Source organism: Hyperolius riggenbachi, chromosome 7, assembly GCF_040937935.1.
Source record: "Hyperolius riggenbachi isolate aHypRig1 chromosome 7, aHypRig1.pri, whole genome shotgun sequence".
NCBI lineage: Eukaryota > Metazoa > Chordata > Amphibia > Anura > Hyperoliidae > Hyperolius > Hyperolius riggenbachi.
The window spans coordinates 85,301,114-85,323,414 of record NC_090652.1 but is presented as its reverse complement, the minus strand read 5'-3'; the positions used below and the strand labels follow the sequence as shown (position 1 = coordinate 85,323,414).

Sequence of the window (22,301 nt, the reverse complement as noted above, 5' to 3'; positions counted from 1 at the left end):
AAGGCTAGTGCTAGAATGCTTTTATCTAAACAACGTCAGAATTTTTACTCTTCTCAAGTGCTGCCCCAACTCTCTGAACTTCCTTTTACCCCACCCCCACATCAGGCTCGATCCACTCTTCAACATCTTTCAAGCAATCCCTTTAAATGCAATTCTTCACACTGGCCTACCCTTCCTCACCAATGCACTATTTTTCTCTGCTGACTATCCTTTCACCGGTCCCCCACCTAGTGTGACCCTACCCACTCCCTTTAGATTGTAGACTTTGGCAAGGTTTTCCCTCTCCAGTGCATTCTACTTCAGAGAACACCAGCCCTGTCCTCAAGGCCCACCAAACAGTACATGTTTTGCAGGAAACCACACACAATCACATGTGGCGTAATTAGTGTTGCAGCAGAGCTGATTAACTCTCTGTGGATTTATACAAAACATGCAGTGTTGGCGGGTCTTGAGGACAGGGTTGGGGAACGCTGTTTTACTTGATCATGCACTCTCATCATCGTGCATCCTTCCCAGACTAGCTTGAACTGACACAGATACAGAACATTTATATTGCGCTTTTCTCCTGGCAGACTCAAAGCGCCAGAGCTGCAGCCACTAGGACGCGCTCTATAGGCAGTAGCAGTGTTAGGAAGTCTTGCCCAATGTCTCCTACTGAATAGGTACTGGCTTACTGAGCAGGCTGAGCCGAGATTCCAACCCAGGTCGCCTGTGTCAGAGGCAGAGCCCTTAACCAGCACATTACCCAGCCACAGAACTACTTGGACTCTAATAGGGATGATCAATGAGATGCAAATACAATGTAAATGGACCAATCAAGTCCCACCAAGGTTTAAATTGAATGGTCTATTTTGAAGCTGCATGTATTTGCATAATAATTTACATAAACCTGCATGAACTCAGAAATATTTGTATGCCATTGATCATCTCTAGTCTCTAAGACCATCACTCCATTGCAGAATCTTATAACTTGCAGTCTTGCATGTCCTAGTGCTGCCTGTCACCCCTATTTATCGCTGTTTGTAACCCTATTTATTGACCAACACTATGTAATATATTGCCCCTTTGTAAAGAAAATAAATAGTAATAATAGTACTAAGTATGCCAATTTGTGGGTAGAAATTTGGTTTGATGAAGGTTTTAAAGCTGTCCTCCAGACAGTACTCTGCAACTTCAGATGATCTTGGTGTAGTCTGGTCTCCCAGAATGCTCTGGTGGGGAGAATTCTGCATAATAAACAGCCTAAGGTAAGCCTCAGTGGGAGGGCTACATACCAATATGCAGCAATATGTAGCTATAGGAAGTGTTTCTGATGCTGAAACTGGGAAATTTAACATAAAAGTGGGTATCCTGAATAATTTACTGCATTCCACTATATGGCATTATGGTCCCTCTTTAAAACTGTTCTTAATCTATAGTCACAGTATTGACCAGCTTTCACCATCCCTACATTAACTTAGCCCTGACATAATGAGGGGGAATTAAACTTCAGGAATCATATCTCAGCTGTTGTGAAACATTCCGTCTTTCACCAAAGCAACATTGTAAGGTATTAAACACCTCATACCTCCAGCAGATCTTCCAGCCCTAGTTCATGCCTTCATCATGGCTGGACTACTGCAATGTTCTCTATACAGGCCTTCCAAACAAAGACCTGAACCGCCAACAATTATTACAGAATGCCGCTGCAAGGCTGTTAACTAGCCAACCCCGCCAATGCCATATTACACCAACCCTTAACTCACTCCACTAGCTACCAATAAAATAGAGACTTCTGTTTAAGATCGGCTTCCATTCAAATCCTTGCGCAATCTGGGCGCACCCCCACAAGGATCTAATAATTTGGTCACCTCATACCCTTTGGAGATAGAGCCTTCTGTCATGCTGCCCCTACACTTTGGAACTCCCTGACACACCCATTCAGGACAGCTCCTTCCCTGGAAACATTTAAGTCCAAACTGAAAAGCTACTTGTTAAGTCTGGCATTTATGAACACCTGACTACTTCCTGTGAAACACAGTCCAGTCTGCAAGCCTGTACACAATCCTGCTCTCTCACACTGGCCCCAGCAATCCTGTGGGAATAACACTCAGCTTTGACATCTGCTACACTGACTACTATGCACTTCTCAAAGAGCAGTATTCACATTCATTATCAGAGCCAGTGAGAGGGTTGTGTGATTCATTTCACCAAATTCTGCCAAAAGAACTTCCTTTTGCAGCAGATTGGCAGGAAGGCTTGGCTTCCATCTCCTTTGTTTTAAGGTTTTTTTAAGCAAAATGGCACTTTTATTATACAATTCCTATCTACATAGAGTGCTGCAAAAGTCATTGTCTGTTTTTTTTTTGTTTTTTTGTTTTTTTTTTAATTTAATGATATCATTTCCGTTTCAATTTGCAGCCAGCTAAGAATTTCCAAAAATTACAGAAAGCTCAGATTTTGCTACTACAGCAACAGAACTCCTGAATACAGAGCTTCTATACGCTCCACGCATGGGTAGTTAGCTGCACAGAGCAGGGTCATATTAGTCATTTTCAACACCTGTACTAATCCTTTGACTGGGTGTAAACTTTGACACTTGTCTGCCAGCTTCTGCTCAGAACACTTTGGAATGGTTTATTTGAATAAGTGTGTTAAAGTAACTGGATTGCAGTTTTCTTAGCAAAAAGTAGAATTTCCCTTTACATTTCTGGATGTAAGTATATAGATGATTAAAATGCATTTGAAATTTGGGTCATATGACGCTTGCCAGCTGAAGAGAAGGATTCCCATCTAGGGGCCGGCACCAACACAGGACAGAGCTCAGTCAGCATGTCTGTTTGGTTATACTCTTTTTTTAATCTACAAAGGGAAGGGGGAAGTACCCCTTCAGCTTGGTAGTCCAATATTTGTGTAACATCTTTTCAAGTTTTAATTAAGTTCCTGGAGTTTGGATTCAAAGCAAACAAATTAGTCAAATACTGCTCTATCTGCCGCCCATCTTTGGGAGCACTCAGCTCCTGAAGACTCTGAAGCCTCCTCCAGCGGGTCATTCAAACGGGGGAGCCAGCGCTGGAAGGAGAGCACTGTGAGAGGAGTGGGAAGGCCCGTAGTGTTCCCCAACCCTGGCCTCAAGACCCACCAAAAATGCATGTTTTGTGGCAATCCACACAGGTAGGTTCTGCTGAGACACTAATTACCTCACCTGTGCATGTTAGTGGTTTTCTGCAAAACATGTACTGTTGGTGGGCCTTGAGGACAGGGTTGGGGAACTATGCCCTATAGACACAGAACATTTATATTGCGTTTTTCTGCTGACGGACTCAAAGCCCTTGAGCTGCAGCTAACAGGACACGCTCAGTAAGCAGTTGCAGTGTTAGGGAGTCTTACCCAAGGTCTCCTACTGAATAGGTGCTGGCTTACTGGACAGGAAGAGCTGAGATTCAAACCCAGGTCTCCTGTGTCAGAGGCAGAGCCCTAACCAGTACACTATCCAGCCACTGGACCCAGAGCCCCTCTCCTTAGGTGAGTATCTGGTTTATTTTTATTTTTTTAATTCCCATTAGCTTTAAAAGGACAGGTCAGGTGTTAAAGCTGGGGAATGAAGCCTGATGGGTGTCACTTCCAGGTAAGTGAGGCACCTGTAGCCAGCAGGCATGTGGTCTAAGGACCTATACACTAGTTTTCTGATTAATCTGTACGCACATCAAATTGAATATGGCCAGTTCAATATAAAAAACATTTTCTCTCTGAACTGACCAGATTTGAAAGTAAACGGGTTCCCTGTTGTACAATCTGCTCACTACCAGTAGCAAGGATCAGGCCTTATGGTACGGAACACAGTCATTCAGTTTAGTAATCGTGACGTGCCCTCCTGAATCATGCCAGGCGTGAAGTTTACTGACAGCTCCACCTGAAAGCCAAGCAGAGGAGGCAGAGCGATGTGCGGCGGTCACTATGGGGAGGCCTCCTGCTGGCCGCATCTGTATTCACATCAGGCCAGCCAGAGAGACTTGGGAGAGACATCATGTCGTACGCTGTGATTGATCTCACCTGCGGTGGAATAATATCAAAGAGGTCCCCGGCTGGAGCGTACTCCTGAGCAAAGACGTAGCAGTCCTCTGTCTGGAAGAGGACATGAAAGACTCTGATGATGAACGGGCTGCAGGACAGGGCGCTGGTCACACTGAACTCCCGCAGGAAGCTCTTCAGCTTGGTCTTGTTCTTGTTGACGAATTTCAGAGCCATCTTGTTACCTGACCAGCAAAACACAGTTGTTAAAGTGAACCCAGCAGCATATACTGTATAGCACCCAGGGCATTACAATAGCACATTCAAAATGCATATTAACAATGTGACTCATTACAAAAAAAAAGCATTCTATCGCTTTTTTTATGTTTAAATGTTAGAGGCTCTTATTGCTCTAATTCCCAGACCTGCGGTCAACAGAAAGTGTAGGCAGATAAGGAGTGTTGTAATTGGCAGTAGCGATGAGCAAACAAAAGCTTTTATCAGCAGGGAGGTGAGTAGAAAGGACACTGTACTTTAAACAGTTTAGAGAGTCACACTTGAGTACATTCTCACCTTCCCCTTGATAATTAAAGAGAACCTGTACTGAGTAAAATTATTTAAAATAAACACATGAGGTAACTTCAAATGAACATTGCACAGTTACCTTGCCATCAGTTCCTCTCAGAAGCTCACCATTTGCTTCTGACAATGATCCCTTCCAGTTCTGACAACATTTTGTCAGATCTGAAATATATCAGTTGCCGTCAGTAAAATATCAGTTGTTGTCAGTTATAGCTGAGAGGAAAACTGATGTACCAGGTAATGTCCATGTTTCCCTATGGCTCAAGTGGGCGATGTTACAGTTTAACTGTACGCTGACCAGAAAGCTGTTATGGCTAATGGCCATTTTAAAAATGGAGGACGGAAAATTCCCTTGATCACAGTGAACAAATAGGACGCGGGACAGGAGAAAGACACTAAGGAGTAGACTACATGGAAGGTAAGTATGACTTGTGTATGCTTATATTGACTTTTAATTTTCAGTTCAGGTTTTCTTTAAGGGCAGAAAGAAGGGGAAGGTGGGTGGGGCTGACAGCTCCTACAGCTATTAGAAACTAGGACAAACTGCAGAAAAATAAAGCTGCTGTGATCCCTTTAAAGTGGAACTCGGCAGAAAGATTTGCCTAATGTGACTACATAACCCTCAAAAGCAATTTTTCCAAAAAAAGTCGTAACTTGGAAGCTGGGCCAACAGGAACCCAGACAGAATCCCCTCCATGACATCACTGCTGGAGCATGTTGCTATGGGTGCTACTACAAGCAATAGCAATCACTGATCCGCTAATTCACATACCTCTCAGCAACCCTCACCATGATCTGATATCACTCAGATGAGGGTGCAAGTACTGACTACAGTGTTTAGTCAAAGACATTTTTTAAAGAGGAATTTTTTTTAGAATATTCATTTATAGATGATTTAGTCAGTGTTTGACCATTGTAAGATCTTTCCTCACCCTGATTTACATTCTGAAACTTATCACAGGTAGTGACCTCTTTAGTCTTGTCAGGTGCATCACTGGGGAATGTTCGTTTCTGAGAGTTCAGTGAAAGCCAGTGGAAATAATGTCTGGTCTCACAGAATGTTATGGGAGGAAAATTCACATAGCTACTAACATCACTGGAAGGACAGGGATGCATAACAATATATATATACATACTCGAGTATAAGTTCAGAAATTTAGGTCTGATTCACTTCATAAAAGTATAGGGGTCGAATTATACACGAGTCACAGGCAACACTGAGTAATGTGTGTACTAATAGTGACATTCCCATTTGCAGCAATGTACCCTGTGGTAAGTGATACTTTGAGGAGAGGAAATGCCAAGAAAAACACAGGTGTGAAAGTCCTGGCCACAACGATTAACAAGGAAAGGGGTGGGGGGAGATACTGGGCTGCATAAAAGGGAGTGAATAATTACAGTACTTGGGGGCCTGGAGGAGGTATTGGCTGCACTTAAGGGACAGGAGAGGTTAATGGCTGCAATACTGTATGCAATGCAGTCATTAACCCCACCTGAGCCCCAAGTGCAGCCATTAACTTTGCTGGGCAGACTTATACTTGAGTCAATAAAAATTCCAGCTTAAGAGAGTTGAATATTAGAGTCGACTTATACACGAGGTCGACTTGTATTCGAGCATATACGGTGTATATATATATGTAAAGAGGTAATATTGTGAAGGGGTAATTCAATAAAGGGAACATGGCCTAATAATAATAAAAATGGGTGACAAACACATACTGTATAATAACCATTATCTGTTTTCACCATTGTTGTCCATTGAGTTGCCCTTACCTGTGCCTTTGTGGGACACGAGCTCCACCCGTCCATACGTTCCCTTCCCCAGTTCCCGAATAAGCTCATAGTGCTTCTGTACTTCACCCCCGGACAAGCTCCGGATGGCCAGTGCCTGCATGTCTTCTGTAATGACAGGTACTCCACAGCAACCCAGCTTCCGAGATGGCTCCTGCTCCACCGAGCCGGCACTCATACTCACACTGCGGGGGAAACACATACGGACCTGTTACAACAGGCAGGAACGCCCCAATGGCTATAGTATAGGTGTTACAAAACAGTCAAATGCAGCAATGTGAGTTACCTGTAGAAACCCTCAATGGGATAATCCAGAATTATGCAAATTTATGATCTTGAAAATGGGTCAAATTCCACCTCAGCTCCATTTGATTGGTCTATTTTCAAGCTGCATACATTTGCGCAATATTGCATCAACTTGGAATTATTTGCACCTCATTGACTGGCCCTAGTTACCTAGCTAACTCTCTTTTCTTGAAATTAAAGTGAACCCGAGGTGAAAATAAACTGATGACATAAACAATTGTACCCGTCCTTCTACTTCTAAAAATTACTTTTTAAAGGGAAGGTCCAAGCAAAATGAAAAAATGAGTTTCACTTAACTGGGGCTTCTACCAGCCCCATGCAGCCATCCTGTGCCCTCGTAGTCACTCACTGCTGCTCCAGTCCCCCGCTGGCAGCTTCCCGACCTCGGAGGTCGGCAAGCCGCATTGCATACATTTTTACGCATTCCCGCTAGTGTAGGAACACTAACACATACATTTTTACGCGTTAGTGGTGCAACGCATACATTTTTATGTGTTGCACCACTAACGCGTAAAAATGTATGTGTTGATGTTCCTGCACTAGCGGGAATGCGTAAATATGTACGCAATGCGGCCCGCCGACCTCCAAGGTCGGCAAGCTGCCAGCGGGGGACTGGAGCAGCAGTAAGTGACTACAGAGGCACAGGATGGCTGCATGGGGCTGGTAGAAGCCCCAGGTAAGTGAAACTCATTTTTTTATTTTGCTTGGACCTTCCCTTTAAGATATCCTACAGTTTTAGGTTACGTTTAAACATTTACAAAGTAGACTTGATGTTTTATTGTCTCTGCTAAATGGCAGTCTAGTGTCCCACAGCTAAAATACATAAACTATTGACCTTATCTATTCCCTGCTCTCAGAAGCTCTTCTCTGCAGAATTTTTTTTTACAGCTGCTTAGATATTAATATGCTTGGCACTATACATACACATGTTTATCTCATCATGTCCCACGTCGCCTTGGGCGAACAGAGTGAATCCAGCGCAGGAGACTTGGGCACACAGGGAGTAATTTCGGCGCTGAAGTTACTTTTAAATCACAATAATTCGGCCTCCAGCAATTGCTGGAAGCCAAATTATTTCATTCCCCCACGATCCATGGCGGCCTGGAGGGGGAATAGTATTTAACACGGCCGGGACTTGTGCAGCAGCAGGATCAGCCATACCGGCTGTATCCTGCGCCCAAGTCTCCCGCTCCGATTCCTCTCGTACACCACGTTGGGTACACTTTAAGATGACCTTGAAGTAATTCTGAACAATACAAACTGATATGAACTGATCATGTGACAATAAAATGCATAACAAAAGTTCCCCCACGACAGAACGCCATTTTTGTTAAGATCTCTTCTCTAGAGAAGTCCTATGGCTATACTGTACTGTTCACTGAAAATAGTGTATGGTTATGAAGTCTGTTGTCACCTGCTAAAGTTATATGGCCTGTTTTGTTTTTTTTGGTAGAAGAAAATTGATTACCTTGTTTTCTCTATATATTTATTGAAGAAATGTTTTAAGGTGGTAGAAAAACACTCACAGCAAAGTGCAATAGTCACATCATAGCGCACAATCAGAAATAAAATAATTACATAAAACATCAAGAACCTTGTTTATTAAAAATAGAACAACTATAACGGGTAACATTACCAGGTTAAACTATGGGGGAGACCACTCAAGACCACCTGGGTACAACCCTTCAGGAAATGACCCTAAGCTGAGCCACACCCTCAGAAGCTCCAGCAACTCACGCTTGATAAAAGTCACCGCATGTGAATGATTTCCGATAAGTGAACATATGTGAACGATGAGATAATTCTGTACACACCGCAAAGACACTGCATAATTATTTATTTGTAAACAATAACACTTGCCTGGTTGTCCTGGTGATCTTTCAGGCATAAGTAGTGTCTGAATCACACACCTGACACAAGCGTACAGCTAATCTTGTCAAAAATATCTGATCTAAAAATCTTTGGTCAAACATTTATTAAAAGCCGCTAAAGCATGTATCCCTCTGAAATGGAAAGATCCTGATCCACCTTCACTCTCCCTCTGGTTCCAGAAAATCGAATATATTGTCAAAATGGAGGAGCTGATACATTCCAAAGAGGAGAACTCAGAGAAATTCTTTATCATGTGGACACAGTGGTTTGCTTTCCAGGAATATGATACCTATCGATCCATTGCTATGCCCTCACCTATACGGCCTACTCCTCCCACCAACACCAGTATGGATCCTTCTAGGACCTACACATCTCCTGGTTAACCACCATTTTAGAAAGTGACTTCTGTTATTTTCTCCCTTTCTGTGTATAAGGCTATAAAGTGTTATGTTTCATATAACTGGCAACCCCATCTACTTATCTACCTACCTGTCTTGAACTTTTTGACTCAAGATACAGGATATGAACCTGGCATCAATGACCTCCTTATAATATCTTCTCCGCTCACATGCATTATGAGGAAAATGTTACTCTTTATGAGTTCTGCAATGTATCATTCGATATGTTTTTTCCTTTCCTTGTTTCTGTTTCGAATAAGCAAACAGCCAGACTAAGACTCTAATAAGAAGATCTATGAGATGTATATTGCATTTTTGTACTATGCTCAATGTTTGATCATGATGCAATGTGATTGTAGATTGGATGCCCTACTTTGTTATCAATAAAATTGTTTGAAAAAAAAAATATCTGATCTGCATGCTTGTTTTAGGTCTATGGCTAAAAGCATTAGAGGCAGAGTATCAGCAGGACAGCCAGTGAACATGCATTATTGAAAAGGAAATACGCATGTCAGCCTCCCTATGTCTCTCACCTTGGGTACCCTATAAGCCTGGTCTCTCGGTCCACGGTACACAGGCAGACTGCTGGAAGCTAGAGTCAGCCTAAGGCTAAGGTTACATGACTTCTCCTGGAGGCAGAAGACTGGCTGCTCATTACATATGAGGAATACACGTAAGCTACGAGAAAGCAACGCAGAAAAAAGAACAAATACAAAATAAACCACAGCAATGACAATGGAAGGAAGAGCTAGACAGGGAGACTGTATGAGTTCATAATCTTAAAGGGGACCTGAATTCAGAACTTCCTCTCTGCTCTAAAAGATAAGCAACAGCATAAGGATTTTAAAAGAAAAACATCTGTTACAACTGAAACAAATCCTGCAATATATCTGCAGTGTGTCTAATTCCTGCTTTCACGGAAGCAGACAGAGGGTTAACATCCTGTGCCTAGGCAGCCAGCTGAGAGATCAAATGACACTTGTGATTAGTCACAGATGAGAGGAAATTAGACAGGGGTCTTACAGGGTGCATTTCTCTCTGTTTTCCTTCTGTCCTGTGCAGGAGTTACCAGCACATATGGAAGGACACAGCAGAGGTAAGCAAGTCCCAGCTGATTTAGTTTGGTACAACTTCGGGTACTGTACAGCCAGCAGTAGTGTGGCTGATATTAGATCAGAGTGCAGAAAGCTAGCGAACAGGTAAATGATTCATACCAGGTACATAACCATCATTCACCACCTCTAATAATATATGCCTAGCTGTACACAGAGCAGTCTAGATTAGCAGCTGATCTGAGCAGTCTGTTAAGTGGGAGTCTCTGAGGAAGCATCTTCAGGCTGTGAACAGATTGACACCAGGGACTATCGTGGTCTGCAGCCTCTCAGGTAATTCTGTCTAATTTATGTGGTTGGCCTCTATGCTGCCGCCATTTCTTTTGTACACAAATAGGATAAACTGCAGGTGCATTTTAGCTGGACATAGATTGCCGCATATAACCTAAGACCTCCCTTGGTGGTTCCTAACCCTTAAGGTGCCCATACACTCGTCAGATTGGCAGCAGATAGATAAGAAATGCATCTGATGATCTATCTGATGCGTTTTTAGAACATTTTTTACCAGGATAGAATTCCAATAGATTTCAGTTTGAAATCTATTGAAATTCGATCTGATGGCATTTTTTTGCCATCAGATTTCCATTAAGGCCAATGCAAACTGATAAACAATCTCATCAGATCAACCTAAATTTTCCACCCTGCCAGTTCGATGGAAATCCATCGAAATCGATCATCGATCGGTCGATTGGCCAACCGATTTGCAATCGATCGATCGGGATCGATCGGTCGGCCAGAAAATCGGCTGAGTGTATGGGCCCCTTAAGACCCCTATCCCCCCCCCCCCCCCCCCCCGTGGTTCCTGACCCTAAGACTAGCCACCACCATTCCCCCTGCACAAACACCCTTCCTGACGCCTAACCCTTCCCCCTGCACAAACACTTTTACAAATGCAAAATCTGTGAATACAAGTGATAAAATGTTTGATAACGCAAAATTTGTACATACAAACGAACTTTAACATTGCAAGTTTCAAAACGATACCATATTTCAAAAACTTTAACGTTGTAATGTTGAAAACGATATTTATCAAACGCCCACATTTCTGCTTTGGGCGCTGTATTAACGCTATATGCACTAGCGCCTATAGGGCACCCAAATCGTCCATTAGTTGTGGGTGCCCAAATCTCCTGCTACCATTTGGGGAATGAATGCTTTACTAGCAGTCTAGAGGCTATTTATGAATATTTTTAGTAGGGTTTTTTTTAATTAATACACTGTGATAATTTATTTTTTTTACATTTTTTGGTGTAATTTGTTGAGGAATGCAGCGTTTTGAGGAATGTTCCTCTCGTGTGTTTGGTTGCTGGATCTGTGTCATTGCTCATCTTGGTGTAGCCTGGTGCATGTTTATCTATTCATAGACTGAATCAGCACAGACTGTCTAAATAGCAGCATTCAGCTCTGACAATCGCCACAGATTTAATCTGGCATGACCAATTCAGAGATGGATCATTCAGATTATTCAAATACATAGTTTTACGTCGCAGATGTTGTTTTGCTTTTGTTAGGTCTAGTTCCCATTGCCCTGTTTTATTTATTTCTCACTGTAATGATTGGTGTCAGCAAGCAGAGAGAATCTGATTATTAGTGATCTGCAGTATCACCAATAATGCAGATGTCACCCGATTATTGATGATCTGCAGAATCACCAATAATGCAAGTGCAACTAACCTCTGGATACCGTAGCAGAAAAATGACAATCAACACTGTACTATATACAAGATTGTGGAAATATCCACCACACGGTGATTCCTCAGAGGTGTGGTTACCTCTGAATGGGAACCCCGTGTGTGAGATCCTCAGCCCAGGTGAAGATTGGGATCTCAGCCCCTGGCAGTAATCGCCTGCTAGGGCAGGCGTCTCGGAGAGGCAAGAGGTACAAAATCGAGAAGAGGAGAGAGTAGTCAGGGATAGCCAAAGTCAAAACACAGATAAATATGCAATACAATCCTAAACTGCGGTGTGACGTCCTTGATATCAACACCCGGGAACTGAGCTAAGGTCTAAGCGTTTACACCTAAGTATTCACGACAGCAGACAAAGAGCAACTGAACACAGGCTCCTTATATGCTGGGAGCGCATCTGCAGCGCCACCCAGCCGCCCAACCAACCAGAAGCCCTCCTGAGGTCAGCTGACTGGAGAGTCAGCTGACCCTCCTACGTAGGAGGTAAAAGTCCTGCCTCCTTGCGCGCGCGCGTGCGACCCTCTGCCTCTGTGCACTGGAGAGGCCAAGCCTAGGGTCCACGCACGAATGCGAACCGAGGTCCGCCAGCTGTCCTGCAGGAACCGCTGCCATCCGCGGCGGCGGTGTCCCCATGCACCTGTGCCAGCGATTCCGCATGTGAAGCGGAACCCGCCGGCTGGGAAGCGGAGACCGCCGCCATGTTGCCCCGCGGGGCGGCGTTGTCTCCGCTACGCATCACACTCACGGTTTTAAATAAAGCTTACGTTTTTTGACATGTAAGGGTGTGCAGTTCTTTAAAGGTGGCCATGACAATTCCCTGTACGATTGATCATCTTATTGGATTGTAGAAACAATCCGGCCCCTAAACTGAAGCAAAGCTGCTATTCAATTTTAACAGATTGATGGAATCCATCCCAAAAAAATTGATCGATTCCATTAATCTACTGCCTAACACTAACCTACCTCGTTCAATGCCTTACACTATCTACCCTCACCTAATACCTAACACTAACCTGCCTTCATCTAATGTCTAATGCTATACCCCTACCTGATACATAACACTAATTTATATCATCCCATGCCTAACACTATCTATCCTCACCTAATACCTAACACTAACTTATATCATCCAATGCCTAACACTATCTACCCTCACCTAATATCTAACACTAACTTATATCATCCAATGCCTAACACTATCTACCCTCACCTAATACCTAACACTAACCTATATCATCCAATGCCTAACACTATCTACCCTCACCTAATACCTAACACTAACCTACCTCATCCAATGCCTAACACTATCTATCCTCACCTAATACCTAACACTATCCTATATCATCCAATCCCTAACACTATCTACCCTCACCTAATACCTAACACTAACTTATATCATCTCATGCCTAACACTATCTACTCTCACCTAATACCTAACACTAAGCTACCTCATCCAATGTTTAACACTATCTACTGTCACCTAATACCTAACACTACCCTACCTCATCTAATGCGTAACACTATCTACCCTCACCTACTACCTAACACTACCCTACCTCATCCAATGTTTAACACTATCTACCCTCACCTAATACCCAACACTATATACCCCACCGTGATACCTAACAATAACCTACATTAATTTCCTAACACAACTTGACATGATGCCTACAAGTTATCTACCCTCACCTGATGCCCAATTCTAAGTTATGTCATCCTTGCCTAACACTAATCTATATTCACCCAATGCTTAACAGTAACATTTCCCCACCTGGTGCCGTATCGTAACCTAGCAGTAACCTTCATCCTGACCCTATCAAAAACCAACCCTACAGTAAGACACACAGCCATGCTGACATAAATGGAACACATTGCTGAACAAGAGATAGACTCCTGGAGTAGACACCGCTACCATCATTGGATAGGCATGATTTGGTGGAGGATAGGCATGATTTGGTGGAGGATAGGCATCACAGCTGGGTAACTAGCATTTTTAAAATTAGGTCAGTAACCAGCACTTCCACAATTCTCTCATGACAGGTTTATTGTAAACGCTGCTGATTCTCCATCCATTCTGCTGCTTTTCATGCACAGATTCTGTTAATTTAGTACTATGACTCAGATGACGTTCAGACCATTTTCTGTCAAAGGTAGACACATGGGGTGGTAGAGTTGAATTAAAGAGAAGCTGTCAGCCATACTATCTCAGAAACAAACCCACATATATAAGTAGATAAATATTTGCTCTGCTCTACTTACATAACACATGTGTTATACTCACCAGGCCAAGGACTCTCAGCTTGCCCAGGCAGGGGTTTCCAGACGCACGCGCGGAGGAACGCTGGGCCTAGTAGTTCCTCTCAGATCCAAGATGGCGCACGACGCGGGGCGCTGCGCGCGCATACACGAAGTAGCGCGCGCGCACACGCCGCTGCGCACGGCGCATGCGCGGGAGCGCGCGTGCACGGAGCATTGTGCACTGCGCACGCGCAGGCGTTGATTTTGGCGCCAGAGTTCTAAGGGTCACCAGTATTTAAGCAGCTCTGCCCTTCTCTGCAGTGCTGCTAGTTCTGGCAGTTTGGCTAGTGTTTCCTGTATATCACCTACCTTGATTATCTGATTCCCTGTTGTGACCCGGCTTGTGACCTCGACTCCGCTTGATATCTGCCCGCCCTGACCTCTGGCTTGTGATTCCGATACCCTGGATTGCCGCCTGCCCTGACCTCAGCTTGTGACCCCGACCATCCTTGATTTCTGCCTGCCCCGACCTCTGGACCTGCCTTGTGGACTACGCCTGCAATCATCAGCCCTACACCCATCAGTATTCACCTGTTCTCTGAATCACTGTGGAGCTATTCTCAGCGCAACCTGGTGGGCACTAGGCAGCGAAGCGCGGCATCCCCATTAGGGGGGTGTTCCGGCATTCCCTTTAGGGGAGTGTTGGTGAAGACCCGTGGTCACTTAGACTCTGCGCTGGGGTGGTTCTATCTCAGTGGTAAGGTCAACAGTTCCTGGAAACTAACAGTAACTAGCAGCCACTATGAATACTGGTGTAGGGTCAACCCAGATGGATCTCTTGTGCGAGATGGTGTCTCAATTAAGACTTTCAGTGGCAGAAGTTCAGAAAGAGAACTCCGAGATCCGGGAGTTCCTCCGAAGCCAGCCAGTGACTCCTGCGGCTGTCCCTCCTGCGGCAGTGGCACAAGCTCCAGCTGCTAACCTGGCACCTGTTCCTGGGGAAGGCGCCCTGAGTGTGATACCGGAGCCTAAATTACCCTTACCTGATCGGTTTTCAGGGGACCGATCCAAGTTCCGCTTGTTCCGGAGTGCTTGTCAGCTTCACTTTAAAATGCTGCCACGAACCTTTTCCCGTGAAGAGACTAAGGTCGGAGCTATCATCTCGCTCTTACAGGGTGAACCTCAGGCCTGGGCCCTTCGGCTGATCGAACGGGAGGATCCCGTGGTTGATAATGTCGCCTCCTTCTTTGAGGCCATGGCCGAGTTGTACGATGACCCCGGAAGAGGGGCATCTGCAGAGACCGCCCTTCAAGCTTTACGTCAAGGAAAGAGGCCAGTGGAAGAATATGTGACGGATTTTCGCCGCTGGTCAGGTGACACTTCCTGGAATGAGCCGGCACTCAAGTTCCAGTTCCGACAAGGGTTATCTGAGGTCTTAAAGGATGAGTTAGCCCGAGTGGGAGTACCGGAGACCCTGAAAGACCTGATCCAACTGTCTGTCCAAATTGATCGACGACTGAGAGAAAGACGGGTGGAGAGATCCGGACCTACCCGTCCCTTGTGGTTTCCCTCCATGGCTGAGACTGCCCATTCTCCAACTGTTCCGACTCCTGCTACTGCTGCTGATGACCCCGAGCCCATGCAACTAGGACTGGCTCGTCCTGCCATCTCTCAAGAGGAGAGACAACGCCGAAGGTCTGCCAACTTGTGTCTCTACTGTGGAGCATCAGGTCACTTCCGTCTGAACTGCCCGGTCAGGCCTACCGGTAAGCCTGATCCATCTCCTTGCAAAGACAGGATTGTCCAACTCCTAGCGGTCTCTCATGTCCCTCTCACTCTCTCGTTTCAGGGCCCCAGAGGAGAGATCGTTAAAGTCAACGCTATTATTGACTCTGGAGCCTGCTCCTGCTTCCTAGACATCAACCTGGCTATTCAACTTCAGATTCCAACCCGGTGTAAACGGGTACCACTCACCATTCAGTTAGCCGACGGTTCTTCCACTAACTCTGGCCCCATCACAACAGAGACTCTTCCCCTCAAGATCATTATCCAAGAGGAGCATCAGGAATACCTCTGCTTTGATTTGCTGCCATCTCCTCTCTTCCCAATTATCCTGGGCATGCCCTGGCTGAAGATGCACAATCCTTCTATCGACTGGAGAACGGGGAGAGTGTCCTTCCATTCAGACTATTGCCTTCGCAGTTGCTTCCCCCGGGCGGGTATTCTCTTCTGCCTGAATTCTGAGAAGAAAGACTCTGTTCCCTCGGCCTACCATGACTTCTTGGATGTGTTTGACAAGTCTGGAGCAGATGTTTTACCCCCGCATCGCATCTACGACTGTCCTGTTGATCTCCAGCCTGGAGCTGCTATCCCTTTTGGAAGGACTTATCAATTATCTGAGCCCGAATCCCAAGTATTAAAGGACTATATTGATGAGAACCTGAAGAAGGGGTTCATCCGTCCCTCCACTTCACCAGCCGGGGCCGGAATCTTCTTTGTGGAGAAGAAGGACGGCTCCCTCCGTCCATGCATTGATTACAGAGAGCTGAATAGAATCACGATCAAGAATCGGTATCCTTTGCCACTCATGTCGGACTTATTTCAAAGACTCCGTACTGCCCGGATATTCTCCAAATTGGACCTTCGTGGAGCCTACAATTTAATCCGCATAAGAGAGGGAGACGAGTGGAAGACGGCTTTCCGTTCCAGGTTCGGACACTTCGAGTACTTAGTTATGCCTTTCGGGTTATGCAATGCCCCAGCCACATTCCAACACTTCGTGAATGACATCTTCCGAGATTTCATCGATGACTTCATGGTTGTGTATCTAGATGACATTCTGGTATTTTCTTCATCTCTGGAGGAGCACCGCATTCATGTTAAGAAGATACTGTCGCGACTCAGAACTCATGGACTTTATGCAAAACCCGAGAAGTGTGAGTTCGAGAAGGGGTCTATCCAGTTCCTGGGTCTGAGGATTTCTCCAGAGGGGTTAGAGATGGACCCACAGAAAGTCTCATCCATTCTGGACTGGCCAGTTCCTTCTGATAGAAGAGCCGTGCAAAGGTTTATCGGATTTGCGAATTTCTATAGAAGATTCATCCGGAATTTCTCCCGAGTTGTGGCCCCCATCACGCGGCTGACCAGTACCCGACAAGCCTTTCACTGGACTTCCGAAGCTCAGCAAGCCTTTGAAAAACTGAAGATTTGCTTCACCTCAGCACCCGTTTTGAGACACGCAGAACCCTCTAGACCTTTTATCTTGGAGGTTGATGCCTCGGAAATAGCTGTTGGAGCTATCCTGTCGCAACGGTTTGATTCAAAAGATATTCTTCATCCCATTGCCTTCTTCTCCCGGAAGCTTAACAGTGCTGAGAAGAACTATGACGTGGCAGATCGGGAACTTCTTGCTATCAAGGCGGCCTTGGAAGAATGGCGCTACTTGCTAGAAGGAGCAGAGCATCCTATCCTCATCTTCACAGATCATAAGAACCTCGAGTATCTCCGTTCTGCAAAACGATTAAAACCTCGACAGGCCAGGTGGTCCCTGTTCTTCTCAAGATTCAACTTTCACTTAACCTACCGTCCAGGCTCTAAAAACACCAAACCGGATGCTCTATCACGCATGTTCCATTCAGAGGCCAGCCCTAACTCCGTTCCAGAGAAGATACTTTCCTCACAACATTTTCTACTCCTCCAATCAAGTCTACGTACCTCCCTCCAGCAAGAATCCGCTCTCCTCGAAAACCCTCCTGACCTCCTTCTCAAAGATGGACTTTACTATCACCAGGACAAGATCTTTGTTCCCTACAGGTCACGACTTCTGGTCCTGCAGGCCTGCCACGATGATAGACTCGCAGGCCATTTTGGAGTTTCCAAGACTCTCGACCTACTTCTAAGAACCTTTTGGTGGCCTGAAATTTCTAAGGATTGTAAACACTTCGTGAAGACCTGTGAGACTTGTGAGCGATCCAAAAGTTCCCGCACCAAGCCATGGGGGTTGTTACACCCACTACCAGTTCCAGAACGGCCCTGGGAAGACATTGCCATGGACTTCGTTGTCGAACTACCCCCTTCTAAGGGGTTCACAACTATCCTGGTGGTCGTTGATCGCTTCTCCAAAATGGCGCATTTTCTCCCTCTCCCAGGGCTACCTACAGCGGCGGAGACGGCTGAGATTTTCTTAAAAGAAATAGTCAGGTTGCACGGCTTACCCAAGAACATTGTCTCAGATCGGGGAGTCCAGTTCACCTCTAAGTTCTGGCAGGAGCTGTGCAAGAAACTTAAAATTCATTCTTCATTATCCTCAGGTTATCACCCGCAAACGAATGGTCAGACAGAACGAACCAACCAAACTCTTGAACAATACCTCCGATGTTTCACCTCTGCTTCACAGGATGACTGGTCCTCACTACTGGCTACTGCAGAATTTGCTTTTAATAACACGGTCCATACCTCCACTAACCAATCCCCATTCTTTATGAACTATGGATTCCATCCCTCATTTCTACTGGATATCAAGTCTGAGTCCAAGTTACCTGGAGTCCAGGAAAGAATATCTTTCATCACTGAAAACTTTATTAAAATACAAGAAGCTCTGAAAGCATCCCGAGAAAAGAGTAAAAGATTTGCTGATAGACGCAGAAAGGAGGGGCCAAGTCTTTTACCAGGGGACCAGGTCTGGCTCTCCACAACTAACCTGAAGTTGCGTTGCCCTTCAAAGAAGCTTGGGCCAAAGTTTATTGGGCCTTTTCCTGTTCTGGAACAGATTAATCCAGTGGCCTTCAGACTATCCTTACCAAGATCCTTACGGGTCCATCCAGTGTTCCACATCTCCTGCTTGAAGAAGGTTGAGGTTAGTGACTTTCCGGGACGCACTGCTTGTCCTCCAGCTCCCATCCTGGTTGAGGGAGTGGAGGAATTTGAGGTCGAACAGATCCTTGATAGCAGAAGGGTTAGAAATTCCATCCAGTATTTGGTTAAGTGGAAGGGGTTTGGGATGGAGGAGAACTCTTGGGAACCGGGCCAGAATGTTCATGCTCCCAGATTGATAAAACAGTTTCATCAAAGATTCCCACAGAAACCTAGACCTGGGGGCACCCGGAGGTTGCCCGTAGGGGGGGGGCAATGTTATACTCACCAGGCCAAGGACTCTCAGCTTGCCCAGGCAGGGGTTTCCAGACGCACGCGCGGAGGAACGCTGGGCCTAGTAGTTCCTCTCAGATCCAAGATGGCGCACGACGCGGGGCGCTGCGCGCGCATACACGAAGTAGCGCGCGCGCACACGCCGCTGCGCACGGCGCATGCGCGGGAGCGCGCGTGCACGGAGCATTGTGCACTGCGCACGCGCAGGCGTTGATTTTGGCGCCAGAGTTCTAAGGGTCACCAGTATTTAAGCAGCTCTGCCCTTCTCTGCAGTGCTGCTAGTTCTGGCAGTTTGGCTAGTGTTTCCTGTATATCACCTACCTTGATTATCTGATTCCCTGTTGTGACCCGGCTTGTGACCTCGACTCCGCTTGATATCTGCCCGCCCTGACCTCTGGCTTGTGATTCCGATACCCTGGATTGCCGCCTGCCCTGACCTCAGCTTGTGACCCCGACCATCCTTGATTTCTGCCTGCCCCGACCTCTGGACCTGCCTTGTGGACTACGCCTGCAATCATCAGCCCTACACCCATCAGTATTCACCTGTTCTCTGAATCACTGTGGAGCTATTCTCAGCGCAACCTGGTGGGCACTAGGCAGCGAAGCGCGGCATCCCCATTAGGGGGGTGTTCCGGCATTCCCTTTAGGGGAGTGTTGGTGAAGACCCGTGGTCACTTAGACTCTGCGCTGGGGTGGTTCTATCTCAGTGGTAAGGTCAACAGTTCCTGGAAACTAACAACATGTATTGAACTGTCCATGTTTTGATTTTAGTGATTTTTCAACAGAAATAAATAGAAAATGCTTCTTAACATTTCCCATTTTAAGTGTGGATATTTTGAAGCCAATCCTGATGTCATTTCCTCCCTTACTCTCCTCTGCCTGATTGTGTATGCATTGCCCACCCTCCACTGTAGAAAGTGCATTGTCTTAGCATGAGAAATATTAGCCAATTAGAGAGGAAGAGAGATGTGGGAGGGGAAAACAGGAGGGAAAGAGGCTTCAGGCAATCATGCTGCATACGGTAAGTCTGAGGGGGAAGTAGAGAAGCAAAAAATGGCAATCCAGCACGCCCTGCAACTTCCTTTTTGTGTACCAAATTTTGTGTGTACCAAATAAGAGTCAGGTAAACTGGGGAATGATCATTTATCAACAAGAAAAGTAATAGTGATTTTAACGTTTGAATTGCTGGGTTAGCATCCTTATTACTTGTTTACATGATAAAAATAAAGAATTGATTTTTTTTATTTTATGCCCGACAGTTACACTTCAAGATGTAATGGGGCCCTTGGCAAGGTAGTTGATTTGGGGCCCTCTTTTTGGTGAGATGAAGTGGAGAGAGGGTTGTAATTGGCAGCGCTCCTAATCAGGTTGTACCTGAAATGACTACCAACAGAGATGTGCAGAGCCCCCTAGAGGCTACATAAGCTTCCATGAGGATACCTCAACACGGTGGAAGAGAGCAGTACGGCACAATCTGCATGCAAACTGTTCTTGGAAGCCAACATCCTCCATTTTGTTGCATCTGTTTTAAATGCAAGTTGTGTAACCTACAGTATATTTAGGCTTCATGCAGTTGGTCATTCAGATGCAGCCAGCATTGTGAAGTGCTGCCACCTCCTCCTCCTGTACTGAAGTGGAAAGAGGTCAGAGAAGGTGGCTGGTGGGCCCCTTGACACCCACTAGGCCCCAAGCACCTGCCCAGGTTGCCCGGTGGATGATCCTGCTCTGATAGTCGGTGTGGGGTTGGAGCTGCTGACACAGGGTGGTGATGGTGGGAGGAGGGGGAGAGGAAGCTGGGTAACAGATAATGGCAGGGGTCCCGTCTCATTTCCTGGAGTTACAGTCTCCGCCTCTCCTGCTGCTCTAACACATTTGATAAAATCAATCTGCAGAGTCATAAAGTCTCTTCCAGGAATCGTGTCCACTTGACACATCAGCCAAGCTGTGCCTTAGCAGCCTGTCTGTGTATTAAATCCCGCATCTCATCTCAAACACCTCTACAATGTAATATCCTCGGATTGCATTGTTAAGTCCCTCTTTGTGAGGCGGCTTCCTGTGCAATCTCGGTCACTGTGTCACTGTGTGGTGAGGGGAACAGGAAGAAATAAAATGAGAAAACCCCAATATAATGAGCTGGTGGTCTGAGTCAGAGCTGAGAGCGGCAGGCTGGCTCCTCGCAAGCGGCATGCAGAGAGTTAATCGTCTCCTGTGTCTGGATGATCTCCATATTCAGAGTACAGCCAGTCCTCTTGTCATGGTGTCGCCCTTAGGTGGGAGAGGGTCGGCATAATGAATCCTATTAAATTCCCATTGATTGTGTATGCATTGTCTGTACAGTGTCGGGTTCCTGAAGCTCCCACAGATATTCCATAGATCACCTCACGGTGGGTTTAACCCCACAGTGACTGCTGCGCACACACCATACACAGCTGGGCAGGATTCACACGACCGTCAATAGCATGCATGACCCAGGAAAACCAACCACAGATACCTTCCCAGCAGCAGCCTAAATCGTTCAGGAAAAAAAGCAATTTCTATGATTGCCCCATGGATGTCAGACGTGCTGGCGCAGTACAGAGTATATACTGTATAGTCTTGTCACTTCACTGTCCCTCAGAAGAGCTCACAATCTAATCCCCATCATAGTCATATGTCTAGGTATGTATCGGGTAGTGTATGTATCATAGTCTAGGGCCAATTTTAGGGTAGTAGGAAAAAAGGGCGCCGGCTGAGGGTGGACAAAAGGGCGCCGTCATAGACTTTAATGCAATTATCGTTAATACGGCAAAAAAAGCAGAAAAAAGAACGCCGTGATAAATATCGTTAACAACATTAAAACATTATAGTTTTTAAAGTATGTTATCCTTTTAGAAGCTTGAAACGTTATAGTTTTTGTCATATTATTTTGTTTATATTTACAAATTTTACGTTATCAAAGATATTGTCGTTACTATGTGTAAAAGGGTGTTTCTTCAGAGGGAGTGGTTAGGGTTAGGCAACACCAGGGGGAGTGGTTAGGGTTAGGCACCACCCGTGCAGCGGTTAGTTTTAGGCAACACCAGGGGGGGGGGTTGGTTAGGGTTAGGCACCACTAGGGTGACCATATTTTGATTTCCAAAAAAAGAGGACGATCACAACAGCATGTGGGGCGTGGTCATGGGTGGGGCCAAATATACAAG

The 22,301-nt window shown here is 45.6% G+C and overlaps 1 protein-coding gene and 1 long non-coding RNA gene across 8 annotated transcripts in view; one reads left to right on the top strand and one right to left on the bottom strand.

The window, feature by feature from the left end:
* LOC137524411 (uncharacterized) overlaps positions 1–9,078 on the top strand; it is a 76,997-nt gene extending 67,919 nt beyond the window's left edge. Inside the window, exon 3 of the long non-coding RNA XR_011022675.1 lies at positions 8,721–9,078. This is a non-coding gene — a long non-coding RNA (uncharacterized lncRNA). The remainder of the gene's footprint in view (positions 1–8,720) is intronic.
* The window catches only part of SBK1 (SH3 domain binding kinase 1), a 163,568-nt gene that overhangs the window by 8,663 nt on the left and 132,604 nt on the right, over positions 1–22,301 (bottom strand). For 6 of the 7 annotated variants that reach the window (XM_068244194.1, XM_068244196.1, XM_068244200.1 and 3 more), the window contains exons 2-3: positions 6,346–6,548; positions 4,033–4,235 (exon numbers count right to left, since the gene is read on the bottom strand). In XM_068244194.1, coding sequence (XP_068100295.1) covers positions 4,033–4,235; positions 6,346–6,548 — 406 coding nt within the window. Of the gene's footprint in view, positions 1–4,032; positions 4,236–6,345; positions 6,549–9,472; positions 9,618–22,301 lie in introns of those variants that run through there. The other variant, XM_068244198.1, reaches the window with a different exon arrangement.